The sequence below is a fragment of the Gymnogyps californianus genome, chromosome 1, assembly GCF_018139145.2.
Source record: "Gymnogyps californianus isolate 813 chromosome 1, ASM1813914v2, whole genome shotgun sequence".
NCBI lineage: Eukaryota > Metazoa > Chordata > Aves > Accipitriformes > Cathartidae > Gymnogyps > Gymnogyps californianus.
The window spans coordinates 41,029,171-41,045,350 of NC_059471.1; the positions used below are offsets into that span (position 1 = coordinate 41,029,171).

At 36.3% G+C, this 16,180-nt stretch overlaps 1 protein-coding gene across 6 annotated transcripts in view; it reads right to left on the reverse strand.

The window, feature by feature from the left end:
• Window positions 1-16,180, reverse strand: part of PCDH9 (protocadherin 9) — a 688,564-nt gene that overhangs the window by 265,115 nt on the left and 407,269 nt on the right. Inside the window, exon 6 of one of the 6 annotated variants that reach the window (XM_050901149.1) lies at window positions 13,622-13,629. The exons of the other annotated variants lie outside the window; for them this stretch is intronic. Within the exon in view, the coding sequence (XP_050757106.1) occupies window positions 13,622-13,629 (8 nt within the window). The remainder of the gene's footprint in view (window positions 1-13,621; window positions 13,630-16,180) is intronic. 6 annotated transcript variants of the gene reach the window in all.

Sequence of the window (16,180 nt, forward strand, 5' to 3'; positions counted from 1 at the left end):
AAACTGCTTTACTCAATGCTGCTTTCTGTCTAAACTCAAATATGACAAACGTGTGTGTTGTGCCAGCCTACAGAATAAATACTTCAAACAGTACCAATGACAGTTTTCACTGGTATCTAGCACAAAGACTCTCTATGTTTACTTGTGTTTGTGTTTAATTTCATATTGAGATGATTAATCAGAGTAAATGTCTTTATTTTCTGCTGTTTTAACTTCAAGAAATGATCTCTTCTGTTTTTATCCTATTATAAAGATCGTTACAAAAATGGGAAACAATTAACACTGGGTTTAATGCGTGAATGCCATAGAGCTGAAGTAATTGCACTCAAGGTCTGCTAACTTTTTAATCAGGCATTTGGTTGCAAGCTGCTCACGATGGATTCTGAGAGAAGAACTAACACAATCTAGGCAGCAAAAGCAGGTATGCCAAAAAAGCAGACATGCTGGCAAAACCAATGAAAGAGTTTAGAGGGTAAAGGAAGCAAAAACTAACAGAAAATTCTTCTTAAAAGACTCTTGCCTGGGATCCAGTCATAACTGAGTGAAATTAATTGAGGTAAATGAGCATAGAGAGAGTTTTTTGACCAAAATAATTAAGAAATATGAACAGCAAAACCACAAAAGCTCAGCCTAGAGAAGACTTGCCAGTCAGAATCTTAGTGAGTAGACTTAATTAGATTGGGGAGTTGAAATTTTCACATGCATTTTGCTACATAAATAAATAAGAAATACCATGAGAGGTTTCTGGAATTACAATTAGAACACTTACTATTCTCAGCATTTATGCTTTGTTTTGGAGAAAAGAACAGATACATTTTTATTCCTATTCATTAAAAATATATATATTTCCTTTCTCTAATAAATCTATTCTCCATGATTAAGAGAGTCCTGAATTCAAAAGTGCTTACACAGCATAGCACTGGGTGCACTTATAAATTGCATGTGTTGATGAAGACTATGGCTACACACACAAGTCTGTAGAATCACAATTATGTCAAAGAAGCAAGTGTATCCATGTGCAAGAATATAATCTAAATGAAATTTGCATGCTTACATCCCTTTTCAAGTGAAAATACACCTCCCTGGTTCATATACAGTACTACAACAGCAAACTCCTTTCAGGATTGCCCTCAAGGAAAATTTGGTTAGATTTATATGGTTGCATACCATCTTTGAGGTTTGTGGGTTGTTTTTCTTTGTTATCGATATCTTTAACTAAATCATCTATGTACCTAATTTCAATTATTTTGGCACACTTCTATACAAAATCCATAGTTTATATAACCTTATATAGCAGTTCTGCATCAGGATCTTGACCAAACTCCCTAAAACTTCTAGATTAGAAATAGAAAACCATATTGATAATAAGGTTCTGACCCTTGTTAATGCAAATCAGGAAAGAATCTCACTTATGAATCAGTAAGCACCATCCTTCTTGGAAAAAAAAAAAACTAGATAATAGGTAATGCAAGAGGTTTGGAAGGTTTATTTCACAGGTATCTCTGAAAACCTTGTACAAATAACATTTTTTAAAAGACTGCCAAGAAACAGAATTGAGTTGAAACCCAGGCATTTCTAGAACAAAATTATTTTACAAAATCCTAATCCTTCTGCCTAGTAACAATTTCCCTGTAAACTCCAGAAACAGGTTTCCTATCTTTTAGGCACACTTTGGTGAAGAACTGACTGATATGTCAGCTTCCATGCTTTGTTATTTCTAAGACAAAGAAGGCAATGATGACTTAGAACCAGACTAATATGTTATGTTAAAAGTAAGGGTATCCAAACATTGTTCTAAACCCTTGCTGTTCTTTTTTTTTTTTTTCAGATGAGTAAATCCTACCAAGTACAAGATGTATTAATTAACTTAGAGAGTCACAGTATACAGATGCCCACATCAAAACACATGGATCCAACAGCGTCACTTCAAATTCTTTTACAGCTGGCTGAGTACAGAAGTGGTAGGATATCAGAAGCTTTAATCATTGCCCTATTTGCTTTAATCAATAACATCATCCATTCTCAAATTGTTTACCAACACTTGAAAACAGCAAGCTGCAGCAGCTTGGGCACCAGCAGAGCAAAATAGCAAGGATAGCTTCTAACTAAGGCAGATGACCTGAGATGCCTAAAAGTTTTTCTCTCTTCCAATGCCTAAATGGCAGCGATTTTGCAAAGCAATACCCAGTTCAATGGCCACTATCTCGCCTTGGGATAAGTATGGAAGAACAGTCACATATTTGTGAATCTGCCAACACTCCAATCACAGCTTTCTCCTTTCACCTTCCTTCTAACAGCTATCACTCAGTCGCTCTACTGTCTGTCATCTGCAGGTGAAGGGTTTTACAGAAATGAAAGGCAGTGGTCTGGCACAGGGCCACTCACACACTCTCACAAAAAGACCCTTAATCATAAGGGACTTTCACATCGCTCTGATCTGGGAGCAATTCAGGATAGATGCCAGAAGGAAGAAGAACAAAGAAACCAGCATTTGAAAATTCCCTCGGTGGCTTAATAATACTGCTGAGATGGCTTTTGCCAGATTAAACAGACATGCTCCTTTAGACCCTAAATATTGCTCTGAAACTAATTCCCCAAGCATTGTCCAGAGTTTAACAAGGGTTGGGATACCGACAATCAAACTTTCAAGTAATTGTTCAAATTCCAGTGGAGCTGGCTGCAGAGACAGCTAGAATATTCAGGTCTTTCCAGGCCAAGGAGAGAGAGGGCAGTTTGATTTCTTTGCAATTGTTGCCTTTAAAGGACTTGGACAAAGCAATTCCAACACAACAGCTTACTTCTAAAACGCTTTAAAGTAAAGGATAGGTGTGGGGGGTAGTGAACTAGCTGATACTTTTTAATGGTGCCTACATTCAGCACAGCATTCTGACACTTCAGGAGAACACTACAGGAGCTGCAATACATTAGTGAAGCCTGACAGGGTAAAGATCTTCCTTCACTTGCCATTTTGTTTTGAAGTGACAAGAAAGCTACAGGCAATAGAGGATTTGAAGATGAGGATTCTATCTGATATTCACATGAAGCATCATTGTATGCAGTCCTCTAAGTGATGTCAATAATACAAAACATAACTGTGTATAGGCAGAAAAAAAATCTTTTAAAAATCTTAGAAGCATATTTTGAAAGTGGCTAATGCTTTAGCTTCCTACATGCCAATACTCACCTACATAATTCCTCTGAGACATACTCAAATGTTAAAAGAGCCCATTTGCCTATCTATGTTCATTCAGTTGAACACTCAGCAGGATCACTTTCTTGTGATGTTTCTAGTACTTGGGTTAATTTCATTACACTCTGTGAGATACTAATCATAAAGAAATATCAGGATATCAACATGCAATGTAATACTTAATTCCAGTCCACTTATATGGGTGAATCAAATTAACGTCAACCTGGAAATTTGCTCTGAGTTATTAGCGAATATATTCACTCCTTCCAGGCCCTTATCAGCTCCTACAGAATCTAAGCTTTTTAAAAAATTCTGAAAAGAAGGTCTCAAAACTATAAACTGAATGAAGGCAATGCGGTGCTTGCTTTCTAAATCAGCAGACAGACAGCTGGAGTGCCACTGCTGTAACCCAAAGATTTGACAGGCTACAGCCGAGTTAAAACTGACAAGAGCCTTTTGTCATATTTTCCTGCTGCTATTCAAAACTCACTGAGCAGTAGGAGACTGAAGAGAAGGAGGTTAATTTTGCTCTGCAGCAGTTTAGACTATGGAAGACTGAAGAAAGTAAACAGTATAGGAATGCTTCATTCCTGTAAATTGCAGCATATGTGATTTGGGGGAGATATGTTAGCAAGGCAGCTACTTTTTCAGCGAGGCTTCATAATGTCTTTAAATCTGTTTTTTTTTAATTTCTTGATTTCTCTCCTTTTAACAGTAAAAATCCAGGAAAACAAGCCTGAATGTCATTTTTAATGCATTACGTTGTTCCAGAATACAGTCATTTATGGAGAAACAACACTTTCTTTTGTGTTTTGGAGCAAGATGTAAGAAGCAATAGTTAGACTGCCATGGGGACATGAGCTAGATCTCTGCAGAGGATATAAGGCAGGTATACTGTGACCAGGGAAGTGGCAAGGAAGCTGAGTCTAGAAATAAAAACATAACAGGAGAGATGACTGAAACTGGACAGAAAGAGGAGAATTTGAGTCACGGAAGCAGTCTGGAACTTGTAGGTAGGAAAGAAGAATGAAATGAAAGGCAGCACAGAGATAGTGGATAAGACCAAGGCTGTATGACAAGCCAAGGACAAAATAAGAATAGATATCAATTCTTATTTACCAGTGGGAGAAGAGGAAGGTGGTGAAAGGAGGCAGACGTTACAAGGAATTGGGAGAAAAGCCTCTAGCTGGCCTGCACAGTTAGGACTAGGAAATGGATGGAAAAGACAAGGAGAAATCCACTGAGAAAAGAAACTAAGATAAAACACTTCCTGACTGAGTGCAACAGGACAAAATTTAATAGTGAATAGTGTCATAGTGATCAGAAATGGATACTTTGTTTCAAATCTAGGTATTAAAAGATATAGGTTAAAGGATTAAAAAATGTCCCCTGGAAAAGCTGTGTGATGAATCCCACTCTGAATTAGATTTTGTCCTTGCCTTCACCATACAAAATGTGTATATGGTACTAGGGAAGTTGTTACACTTTCTACAAATGACCAATTAGGGTGAAAAGAATATGTTACTTTTCAAGTCAGTGGAGAGAAATGGGCATTTTCCAAGGATGCCACGTTTAAGACATCATCCTTAAGATGAGATGAATCACTTCCTGTCAGTGCCACTTACTTTCCATTGACTAAAACCAATGTCTACATGACCTCCTCTAAGTAAGATGAAATGTTACTGAAGTCAGGTAATTTCACCTTTAGTTTCTGTTCTTTATTTCCTGAATGGTTAATTTAGGGTCTGAGAGTTGAGGTCATGCATGCAACAGTGGCTTATGTTTCACTTCTTCAAAGCTACAAAGGGTACTAATATCCTTTTGATTCTGCACTGAAGAATAAATGTGTTAATATTTGCAAAGCATTCAGATACAGTAGTGATAAATGTCATAGCAAATTCCATGAGAAAACTAATAGCTCTGTCTTCAAAACAGGATATGAACACTGCAACAAATAACATCAACATATAGTGAACAACAAGGAGGAAGGCAAATACTGAGGTTAGCTCATTAACTTGGACTGAATATTTTGTGCACTGAATAGGATCAAGATTCTCTGGAAATAATGATGGATATATGATTAGGTAATTAAAGACTGTATTGTAATTCCTACACACAGGGGGGCTGAACTGAGTTTTCAGTAGCAACATTAATACTGGCTTCTGGGTGCTAGATTCTGCAACATTAAAATGATGATTAAATATACTTTGTTCTTAGTGGATATACTCCAGCAACTTGCAAACAGGTAGGGAGAGAGGACGTCTTGCCAAGACATCCACACAAGTATGAAATATAGTGCTGCTAGGGGGAAGAAGATCAAAGTAATTGGAAACAAAATCTATGCTTTCTATACAACTTTTTTCAATCATCTTTGCCAAGTCTTTTTAAATCTTTTGGAAATATGGTTCGTTTTTTCCTGTTTGTTTTATTTATATCCTCTTTATCCTAGCCCAGGAGTTTTAATTGCTTCTCTTCTTTATGAATTAAAAACAAACTGACATTACAAAGACATTCAAGTTTCTGTTTTTCACTCTGCCTGTTAAAGCCATCACCGGAAAACACTATTTTTGACCATACCTCCATTAAACCAAATGCATATTTGTTTCACATTCCCTCACATTTTTCAACACTCACTGTTTAGTTTCTATTTATAAGTCGCATGGATTGCAGACTGAAATGCTTCCACAAAGGCATACTTGGCTCAATTTGTATGCTAGTCTAACTGGCAAGAAACAACAACAGTGTTCAGGACTGACTCTCTCCTCTCTTTGGAGAGAAAGCCGCTGTGAAAAGTGAACCTATGCACGCAGTCATTGAGAAATCTGAAAGTGCTGTCATTGGAAGTGACAATATGGCTCGCTTAGTGAGGATTTGTTTTGAATGTGCAGATTCAGAATTATTTACTAATTAAAAATGTTTTACCACAGAGAAACCCGTTGAGATTTGCCTCTTGTTTCCTAGGGTGCAGGAGCGTGAAATCATGGATGAATGAGCTATAGCACCATAATTTGCTGCTGTCAGTTTAAATGAAAAGGTCTGAAATGAACTGGTGAAATTAGTTCACAACATTTTTACCCACCAGTAAATGCAATTTAATTTTATGGTAAACTGTAAAAGCATACCCACCTTCCGCAAACTTCTAATCTTACACCAAACAGCAGAATTATTTGCCCTATATCCTATTCCATGCCCTTTTTAGGCTGGGCAAATGAAGGTATCAACCAATTGACATTGAATTCCCAATATCCAGCATTGAGAAGAATATGTTGCTTACATGTGAATAAGGCCGAAATTCAACTACGCACACAGAGAGATCCTACTCGCCCCTCTGCCTCCTCCCCCACACATAGTAGGCTGAGGCTGTTTTATTCTGATGTTTACTGTGCTGAAACAAATAGCAGCTAGAAAGAAAGACCTTAACTATTGGGGTGGAAGAAAGAAAGGACACTTGCTGGCAGTAACAGATATACATGTGACTAAAGAGGACTAGTATCACTCTTACTAATAGTAGAATAAAGTCACTCAGCTGTGAAATGACTCATAATTAGGATGACCTCATTCAAAACCCAGTTACAGCAAGATACTAGATAAGCAAATCAAAATCATCACTTCAGTTCTTTAAAGACAGATAGCATGCAGTATCCATCTGTTAAGAGATACCACCTGTTCTATCAACTCACTACATTGCCTCAAGTATTAAGCAGGAAAGTCAATTAAGTCGATCCATGTGCAAGAGGACCTTCATGGAGGGTGAACAATTGTTCTCTGCTACCCAGTATCTCATCCCAGGAAGGAAGAAACAGGACAACAGGATGTCAGACTCCATCTCCACCTCTTGATTAATAATATAGGAGGCACTGAACAAATATAACACAGTCTATATAAAAAGTGGGTTGTCTTTTGTTATCAACACAAGGTCATTAGACTCTGTGTCATACCCAGAAATAAACCTAATGAAGTTTTTTGTTGTCTTCCTCTGAGGAAAAGCTAAATTTTATGTGCCCAAGCCCACCGTCACCTCAAAATGCTCAGTTACCAGCACACGTTATTTCAGCCAAAACATAATAATAAGTTACGTGCATAACCTGTGATTGCCAATATATGCATGTTTACACAAAATACACATTGCAGTGTATAAAGAAGCTGTACTCCGTGATTCAGACTCTACCTCTATGGCTGGAAATCAGTATCTTCACATTGGGTTAACTATTTCCTTGCAGTCAGCAATCATGAGAAGGAAATCTAATATGCCGTCTGGGCAGAAAATGGCAAAGGGCTATTAGTAGATATACAATCATGTTTATGGGGAAGAGAGAAAATATTCTTCAGGAAAATCCTGAGATTTATATCATAACTGATTTACACTTATAGGATGCCTCAGTGAGGTTTAATTCTTACAAACGTAAGGTGGGATTGGATATAAAAGTCACGCACATCCCAAAACCTCTTCACTGAAGACACACTTAAGCGACGTAAAGCTGACATAAGAAGTGAATCCCAACTACATAGCTGAGAAGTGATTTTGTAGCCTGATGCCTGCTAAATACAAAGAGTGAGAAAAACCTCTCATCACCAGAAAAGCTGACAGGGAAATCACTCTTCCTGGAATCTAAGAGGTAGCGTGCCAGGCTGAGTAACTTCTGCAAAATCATGGCAAGACTGACTTATTGTATTGATGGTGTTTGATTAGGGAGGGATGTGGTTCCCTTAGTTAGTATAACATTGCTAGGGAAACCCTTAAAACCCCTGATTAATATTTAGTAAAACTAAAAAGCAAAAGGAGCATTAATGTGCCCTTCAATGATATTCATTCTCTTTAGCTGGATAAGATTTCTCTATATACAAGCATAAGATTTCTCCATCTGCACGCTGGTGCACTTATATAAATAGAAGTCAACATTTAGTTTTAATGTGTAGGTAAAAATGTGGTTTAGTCTTCTTCAATTTTTATGTCCGATTTTACGTAGTTTTTTTCTTCCCTTTTGGATAGTGACAAATATGAATAATGATGAATTGACTGGGGGGGGGGGGAACAAACAACCAAAAAAACAAGAAAAAAAACCCAAACCCAAACCTGCAGACCCCTAAAACCCCCACCTTTCACAGTAATATCATTCTTTTAATAAAATGTTTGTAACAGACCCATATGATTATAAGGAGAACAGTTTTGTACCATACAAGACAATTTCATTTTACTGTTTCAGTTATCCATTTCTAATATAGTCAGAAGGTGCATTAGCACCTCCAACCAGATTTAAACGGACCTGTGGAGTCACAATGAGATCACAGCCAACACAGGTCCTCATCTACACTGAGACTGGAAAGGAGGAAATTGGACAACAACGGTCTAAAGATCCTGTTAGACATAAATTCTGAGGAAGATGAAGAACAACATTCTATAGAATAAGTTTATGACAGCTAAGCATATGTTGTTGAAATTCCATCAAAATCCCAGTTTTGCCAATTGAGAATTTATTCCATGAAGCTGCTTTTATATTTTTAGTTTCTTTCTGAGACTAAGAGATTTACAGTCTCTCAGTCAATATGGGTGTTCAGGGAAAGTTTTGTGTTCCTGAAAGATGTTTACCTGTGTCTGATAACATAAATGTGTATTGGATTATTTTTCCTTAAACAACTTTATTTTGGCTAGGACAACATTCCTTTTTAAACTCTAGTTCTTAAGAAAGTTATAATCTCCATCTGAAGAATTCTGTGCATTTAGAATTTGTTTTTGCATGTAGGAACTGACCTATGGGGAAATGAGTTTGCTAGTTGCTGGTTATTTTGCAATTTTCTGATTGCTTTCCTTATTGTTATTGTGTCACTTAAAATAATGATATTTTAAGTAATGTTTCTTTCTAGATTCCTTCCCCTAGGTCTGTACATCCAGATATTACCTAAATTTTAAGGACTCTTTCTGTCTGACAGATTTTAAAATACATTTCTTATACCTTGATTACAGCAGCATCTCTTCCTCACACTACAAAATGCAGTCCTGCTCCATTCATTTCCATTCAGAACACTATCACAAAGATCATCTAACTGCATTATCCCTACCTATGTTTTACTGACAATACATAACAATTTGAGTTAAAAAGAGAAGAATAACGCTTATCCACAAAATTCTTCTCCCCTAAATGCATGTCTGTTGATCTTCATAAGGTATTAGGCCCTTCTCGCTGCACAAGGGCAGCAGAGCTAGCAGTGCAGCATCCCACATCACAAGACCTACCTGCTGAGTAAATCTTCAAAGCAATAGCAAAAGCAGTCATGCTGCTCAGTGAAGGAGAGGGCATGGGGAAAAGGATGACAACAGCTGGAGTGAAATGCAATGCTGATGCCTCTGTACATATTTCAGGAGCTAGATCTGGTTTTCAGTTATCTTTATTTTGCCTCCAGACATCTGAGAGTGGCAGTTGTTTTCCTGTCTGGAATATGTGTACAGAAAGCAGGCATATTTCCACACAAGCAAAATTATCCCACCTCTGAGGCATTTTCTAATCAGCTTCTATTCCACAGTAGTTTTTCAGCAAACTTCAATGAAGCCTCCACTTCCAGCCTGCTGTGACTGAAACATACTGTTCAACCTGTTATCAAGGACATGCAACCGTTTTCTCAAGTAGCATTTTTCACTGGTACATATAGGGTCCAGGATAACATGGAAATGGGTTCAGACCCTTTTGGAAACCCACTTACATTGTGTTTTCCAGAAATTCCTCAAATCAGTGGCCATAAAGGACTCAGTTCCTTACTCGAGACTCAGTAATAACCTTTTTCAAGAGAACTTGTTCACAGCATATGTAGCTAAACCAAAACCAAAAGACTCTGAAAAAGAACTAACGTCCTCCGTATATAACAGTTCTCATTCCTGAGAACAAAAACTATGAGCTTTTCGTTTAGGCGAGCCACACTCTTGAATGTACTGTTCAGCATACTTCTTTCAAGTATAAGTTTACTTTCCAACAGTTTTCTTTTTTCACAAAACATGCTGGCTACAACATGAGGTGCAGCTATTTCAGATTCCTTCACTGCTGCTCTTCTCTGGCGTACAGCGGCAGGCTGAGTCTCTTCACAGCACTGGGATGCTCATAGTCTTGTTCTCAGGCTGCAGCCAAGCAGAAGGTTTAGTTCAGCATTTATCACCATGATCTGTGACACTGGCACTAGCTTTATCATATTTCAGGAGTCTACATAGTTTCATATGGTTTAAGGTGAGAGGGGACTATTAGATCATCTGTTCTGACCTCCCATATATCATAAACCATTAAGCTTTACCCACAAGCTCTTAAATTAAGCCCAAAGACTTTAGTTAGCACTCCAGTTCTCAGAAGACTAAGCTTGTTGCCAAAGGCAGACAGAAAATGAGAAAAACAGATGCTACCAATCCAAACTCCTCTGCAATGGCAGACAATTGATTAAGTGAGATAAGTGATTTATACACACCTTCTCTGGTGTTAAGAAGGCATTTGCTGTAGTGGCTAAAAATTGGGAAACATGAATTTTATACCCTGCTCTGGTTGCTGACTTCAAACAAACTTCTTCCCCTTTGTTTGCCCCAGGTTCTAATTTCTGAAACAGTTGTAATTAAAATTTCCTTTCTAAAAGTTTATTATTACATTGTTCATGAGACGATAGACTTATTAAGTACTTATATAAACCTCTTGTCTTTCTTTAAGTAATGCTTAGTTGGGAAAAGTCTGGGTAGCACAGTCCTTTAGTATAGCATTGCTATTTGCTATTCTGTTTCTTAATTCAAATCCTCTGCTAGCTTCCACGGGGCCACGAGGCAGTAAGTGTACAGTCTTCTGGTTCTGCACCTTGCCTTTTCTGTCTGCTGATGTCGCAGTTCACTAATAACTGCCACCAAAAATGAGATGGTCCATTCATTCAATCTAAATTAAAACCCCATAGGAAGGGGAAGAAAAATGCAGGTAGAGGATTGTTGTGGGACTACTGAGTTATGATAAGAGCAATTCAAGGTTAGCAGCACAATTTCACCTTGTAGTAATTCATGCTGAAGAAAAAAGCTGACGCAAACTGAGAATGCTGTTCTGCGTACACCTTACTTACAAAATGGCAGTCTAATTACTTCTACAAGTAACTTTTTAAAATGTATATTAAATGCCTAGAGTATTTTGAGAAAAAGAAAATGTTGGAAGAGTTTTCTACTGGAACAGGGAAACAGCTCACAGAGTGTTTTAATTTTACTGAAATTTTGTTTCAAAGAAGCAAAAAGCTGACGATGTCGACTGTCTTTAATCTTTTCTTCTGAAATTGCTATTCATAGAATTGAAAGAGATCTACTAGGTTAGCAAATCCAAACCCATGCTGTCACAGGCAGCCATGAAATGTCATCCTGTTCTATTTTCTATTTATATGATTCTGTGTATTACAGTACAAAATAGAATTTAAATAAAAGTGACTAATCTGAAATTTTTTTTTTTAAATCCCTTCATACGAATTTTCAGATTTAGTTCCAATTCAGAAGGAAGACACATTTCAAAAGCTCGAGATTATTCATGAAAAAATAAAAAAAAGGCCTTCAAAAAGCTCTAATAAAAAATGCTTCTTATAAATGGCAGCCTTCTTGTAACATTTTTTCCACTGCTCCAAAAATTCTTTCAAATAAATCTGACAGGGCAGCAAACAGGAGAAAGAATTGGTAGCAAATAGTAAGTGCAGTTCCCACTGTTCATCTGAGAAGAGAAACCAGCAGAGAAACAGTATGTAAGTCTGGTATGAGTACTGCAATAAAAGCACAAAAGCCAGCTCAGCAGGGTATGCTACCATCTCCATTCATGCCTAGGTTAGTTCCATGCAGAAATCCCTGCACACGTAAGTTAGAACATACTCCGTTCTCTAGGTCCACACTGTGCATCTGACAGTTTCTGCATGCCACACGTTTTAGACTACAAGCTGTTCTTTTATGCTAAACTGCGACTCCACCATACAGGCCCGTGAAAAAAACTCATTGAATTTAATATCAACCAAACTTCCTTTTAAGCAACAGGGGGCAGCATGTTTAATGGATGCCAAAGCTTCTAAGATGTGGCATTCAAAGCACTCACATCTGGAGGAAATATGCAGTATTTTTACTTTTTTTTTTTTCTTTCTTCATTTTATACTTCTATTTTTATCTTCATGCAACATTGCTGAGAAAAGTATTGCAAAGCTAATGAGTAATGAATGAAGGGGAAAGTGAGCAGGTGTAAAACCTATTTTGCTTGTTGGTGCATGACAATATTTTGTATGAATAAAACGTTTTATGTCTTTTTTCTTTGCAAAGAATTCAAAATTCTAGCATTTAGAAACATAATTCTTGATCGAAAAAAGTGAAGCATAACTGGAATATACAGAAACAGCTTGGGCAATACTGCTTTTGGATCAGATTTGAACTCTGTTTTGAAAACAGCAGTAGTGATCCAATTGTTTGATGCAGAAGTCAAACACAGAAATTACTGTATGCCCCTGCGATTACAGTCAAAGTCTTGCGGGTTTTACCAGTCTGCTTAAATTCCGAGGCTCCTGGGTATCAAAGATAAGAATTATACACCATGAGATGTTTTTACGTCAGTGTTAAACTAACACACCTAAATCTATTTTGCTTCCCAAAGTAGTTTGCAATAAGTAACTTTGTCTTCAATTATATATTCAGATGGGAATTTCATTTTACATTTTATTCATCAACAGAAGAGATAAAAGCAGGTAGAAAATACTTGATACCAGAGTTTTATTGCAATAGTAAATCATACCTCTGCTATAAAAGTTGAGGGAAGCATTATGTGAGGTTGTGTTACACTCCAGGATTTTATAGCCTTGAAAAAAATCAGCAATAAATTTGAATAAGGCTGAGGAGGAAAGCAGCTGGAGATGCAAAAGAGAAGTGACACCTTTATACCATACTTCTGTTTACCGTTTATCTGTCATTTTTACCTCCACATCTTGAGATTAGAAATCTTTTTTGCATAGATAAAATGTCAGTGACAACTTTTTATTTTAACATCTTAGGCTGTCGATGACACTTTGTTTTAATAACTTCCGAAGAACTTCTAAGTATTCTGTTTTTTACTTGGTAGAGAAATAAGAAATACAGAAGGGAAAAATGTTTGCAGATGAAATACTCTATCCCTGTTTCCTTTTTTAGGTAATTAAAACTAGTGCAAGTTAAAAGAATAACCAACAGTTTGGAATTGTTTGTTTTAAATAATATAAATTAATATGGGTTACTCCAATTACAATATCTACGTATAAAAATATAATTGATAGCTTGTATGCATCCATGTTTTAGCTAGAGCAAATTCCACTACTTACTATTATTAGAAATAAAAATACTAAAATCTGAGGATAATACAATTTCGATACTGACTTCTTGTTTTGTTTTGCAGGGGGTGGGCGAGTTGCAACACCTTTCAGATAATGCTAGTAAATCACTTCAAAATCTAATCCTGAGCCAAACTATACGCTTAATCCTCTTCTCAATAGTTCCAGAGCCTATAATGCTAGCAGTGATTTTAATAAAGGATTTAGATACCTTTGTAGCTAAGGGTCAGTGTTTGTTTTCTAAATTCCTAATTTCACAGGTTTATAATTTACAAATCCTTCTGAGCTAAAGATATTCTCACAAATGCATCTGTGGGTATTTCTAGAGTACTAGAAAATTCATGGCATAACAGAAAGCCTTTCCTTTACACTTCCCACTGACTCAAGTTACTTTTGAAACTAAATTTCAAAAAGTTATTGCAACAAATTTAATGACTGTCTTTTTTAAACATTAAAAGCAAAATGTACTTAGAGTCATTCTGCAACTCATTGAAGCTAGAATTTTTTTCATCCTTTTTTTGGGGAAAATTTTTCCCATCCCTTATGCACAGAAAAATCCCAATTTTACGAACATTTTCTACAACGATCTTTGTTGTATATCTAGGACTTCTATACACAAGCATATATCCCTGTTTCTCCTATAACAATTCTGAAATACAAAGAAATTGAAAAGGCCATTCTCTGTGGATAGTACTTTGTGTAGTTTTCTAGTAGGTTCACCATTCAGAACCTTTCATGGGCTATAGTTAGAGACAATTTCACCTCCTATTTTATAAATAAGAAGGTTATATTTTAAGATGTTGATTAGGAAAATAAATTAGAAACAGTTGAAACTGAAAGTGACGAAAAGTATCTTTTGCCCTTTATGAATTTGAAAATACTGAATGTTAATTGTATGTGAGTTATGCCAGGCAATTTTAAACTTGCATAAATAGTAAATGCTGTGCACATGAAATGCAAACACTTTCCATGCTTGACCAACCCCAAGTCTGCACCTGTTATCTTAACAGGTTTAACAGGTGTGGCATTAATATAACTGTGGCACCAACATCAGCCGTAATTCAGGTAAGTTTTTCATGGGTAATATACTCTTTCCCCAAAACCAACGAAACAAAAACCAAGAGTATCCTTCAAATCCTTCTTAACCATACATGGAATAATTAGAAATTATTAAAGTTCATGTTTCACTATATTTAAAAATAAATAAATCTTTTTTGAATTAAATCTAGATAGCTTTCATTTACAACTTCAGTTAAAGATCTGGCCTAAAATACACTTCACAAAATACTTCACAGTTTCACAGCCAACGTATCTCTGTCTGCACAGCAGGTCTGTGTATTTACATGTCTTCGTAAACATGTGGATGGGTAGGTAGGTAGATAGACCACAGTCTAGAAATGTGCACAAAGATTTTACGTTATACAAAATATTCATAAAGATCTATATTTGTGTCTCATTATCCAGGGAAGGTACTGAAATGACAGTTTTGGATTCTGTAAAAAGGGCGGGGGGGTTGGGGTGTGTGTGTTTCTTTTCATTTTTCCACAGATCCACGGAACACTGCCAAAATAATAATATACATAGAAAAGAGTACCAATCTGTATTATTTTAACCCTCAGCTAGCCAAATATGTTCTATTGAATATTTTTTTAATAACTTCGTTTTAAAGTAGGCAAATCAACATCATTTACCTTCGTCCAGCAGCTCACAAAATGACAGATTCAGTAAACTTGAAATGACAAACACAAAAATCTGCTCATGAAGGAATGTAACAAGACATGGCATTCAATCAGTTAGTCTGAAACTTTACTCCCTGCCTCTCACTTGTGCACTATATAATTTCCTACTATAAAAATGCAATATCATCATCATGTTTAGCAACTTATGAACTGAAATGGTGTGGCCGGATAATGAAAGTTTCTAAAATAATCTTGAGAAGTATTATCAGGTTACTAAAAGGAAAGAAAAAATCTGTGTTTTGGTTTGGTTTGGCTTGTTTTTTTCAGCCAAGGAGTGGCTGTTTGTGCAAGTCTGGTCATCTAGAGCAGTCCTCAGTTAAGAATCCTTTAAGAATTTCAGATTTCTTGTTTCAGTATAGAAATTGATGAATATTTTGTGGAACTAATGAAATGCTATAACCAAATGTCACTGTCTCTAGGATGAATCACATTGTATAGGGGCTGCTTTCCATTCTTATACTTTGAATGAGAGACAAAATTTCATACATTTTACCACTGGCTGTTAAACAATGTGAAACTTTTGGAGCAGCATGCATCTCAGCTAACAACAGTTATTAAAATTAAGGATCTAATCTCAGCTAATTGTCTAAACCAAGTTCAATGTAACTTGTCAAAAAATTAATGATAAAAAATAAACAAAGTTTATGATGTATTTGTATTTAGATACAAATATATCTAAAACGGGTGAGATTAAGCAGCTTGTAGAGGCGCCTGTTTCTTTCTACTTCATCAGACAATTGTAAGGTGCCTAATTTTTCAGACAGTTAAATCTATTAAAGGCTAGCCCTCTGCCAACAGTGTTCTAGGTGTGCATCTGCATGATGTAATTTTATTGATAACTGGATTGTTTCTGTGATGAGTATTTTTAAAAAATCAAATTTACTAATACAGAATAAAAAGTGAAAATAATCATTTTGTATTGAAAGTTACA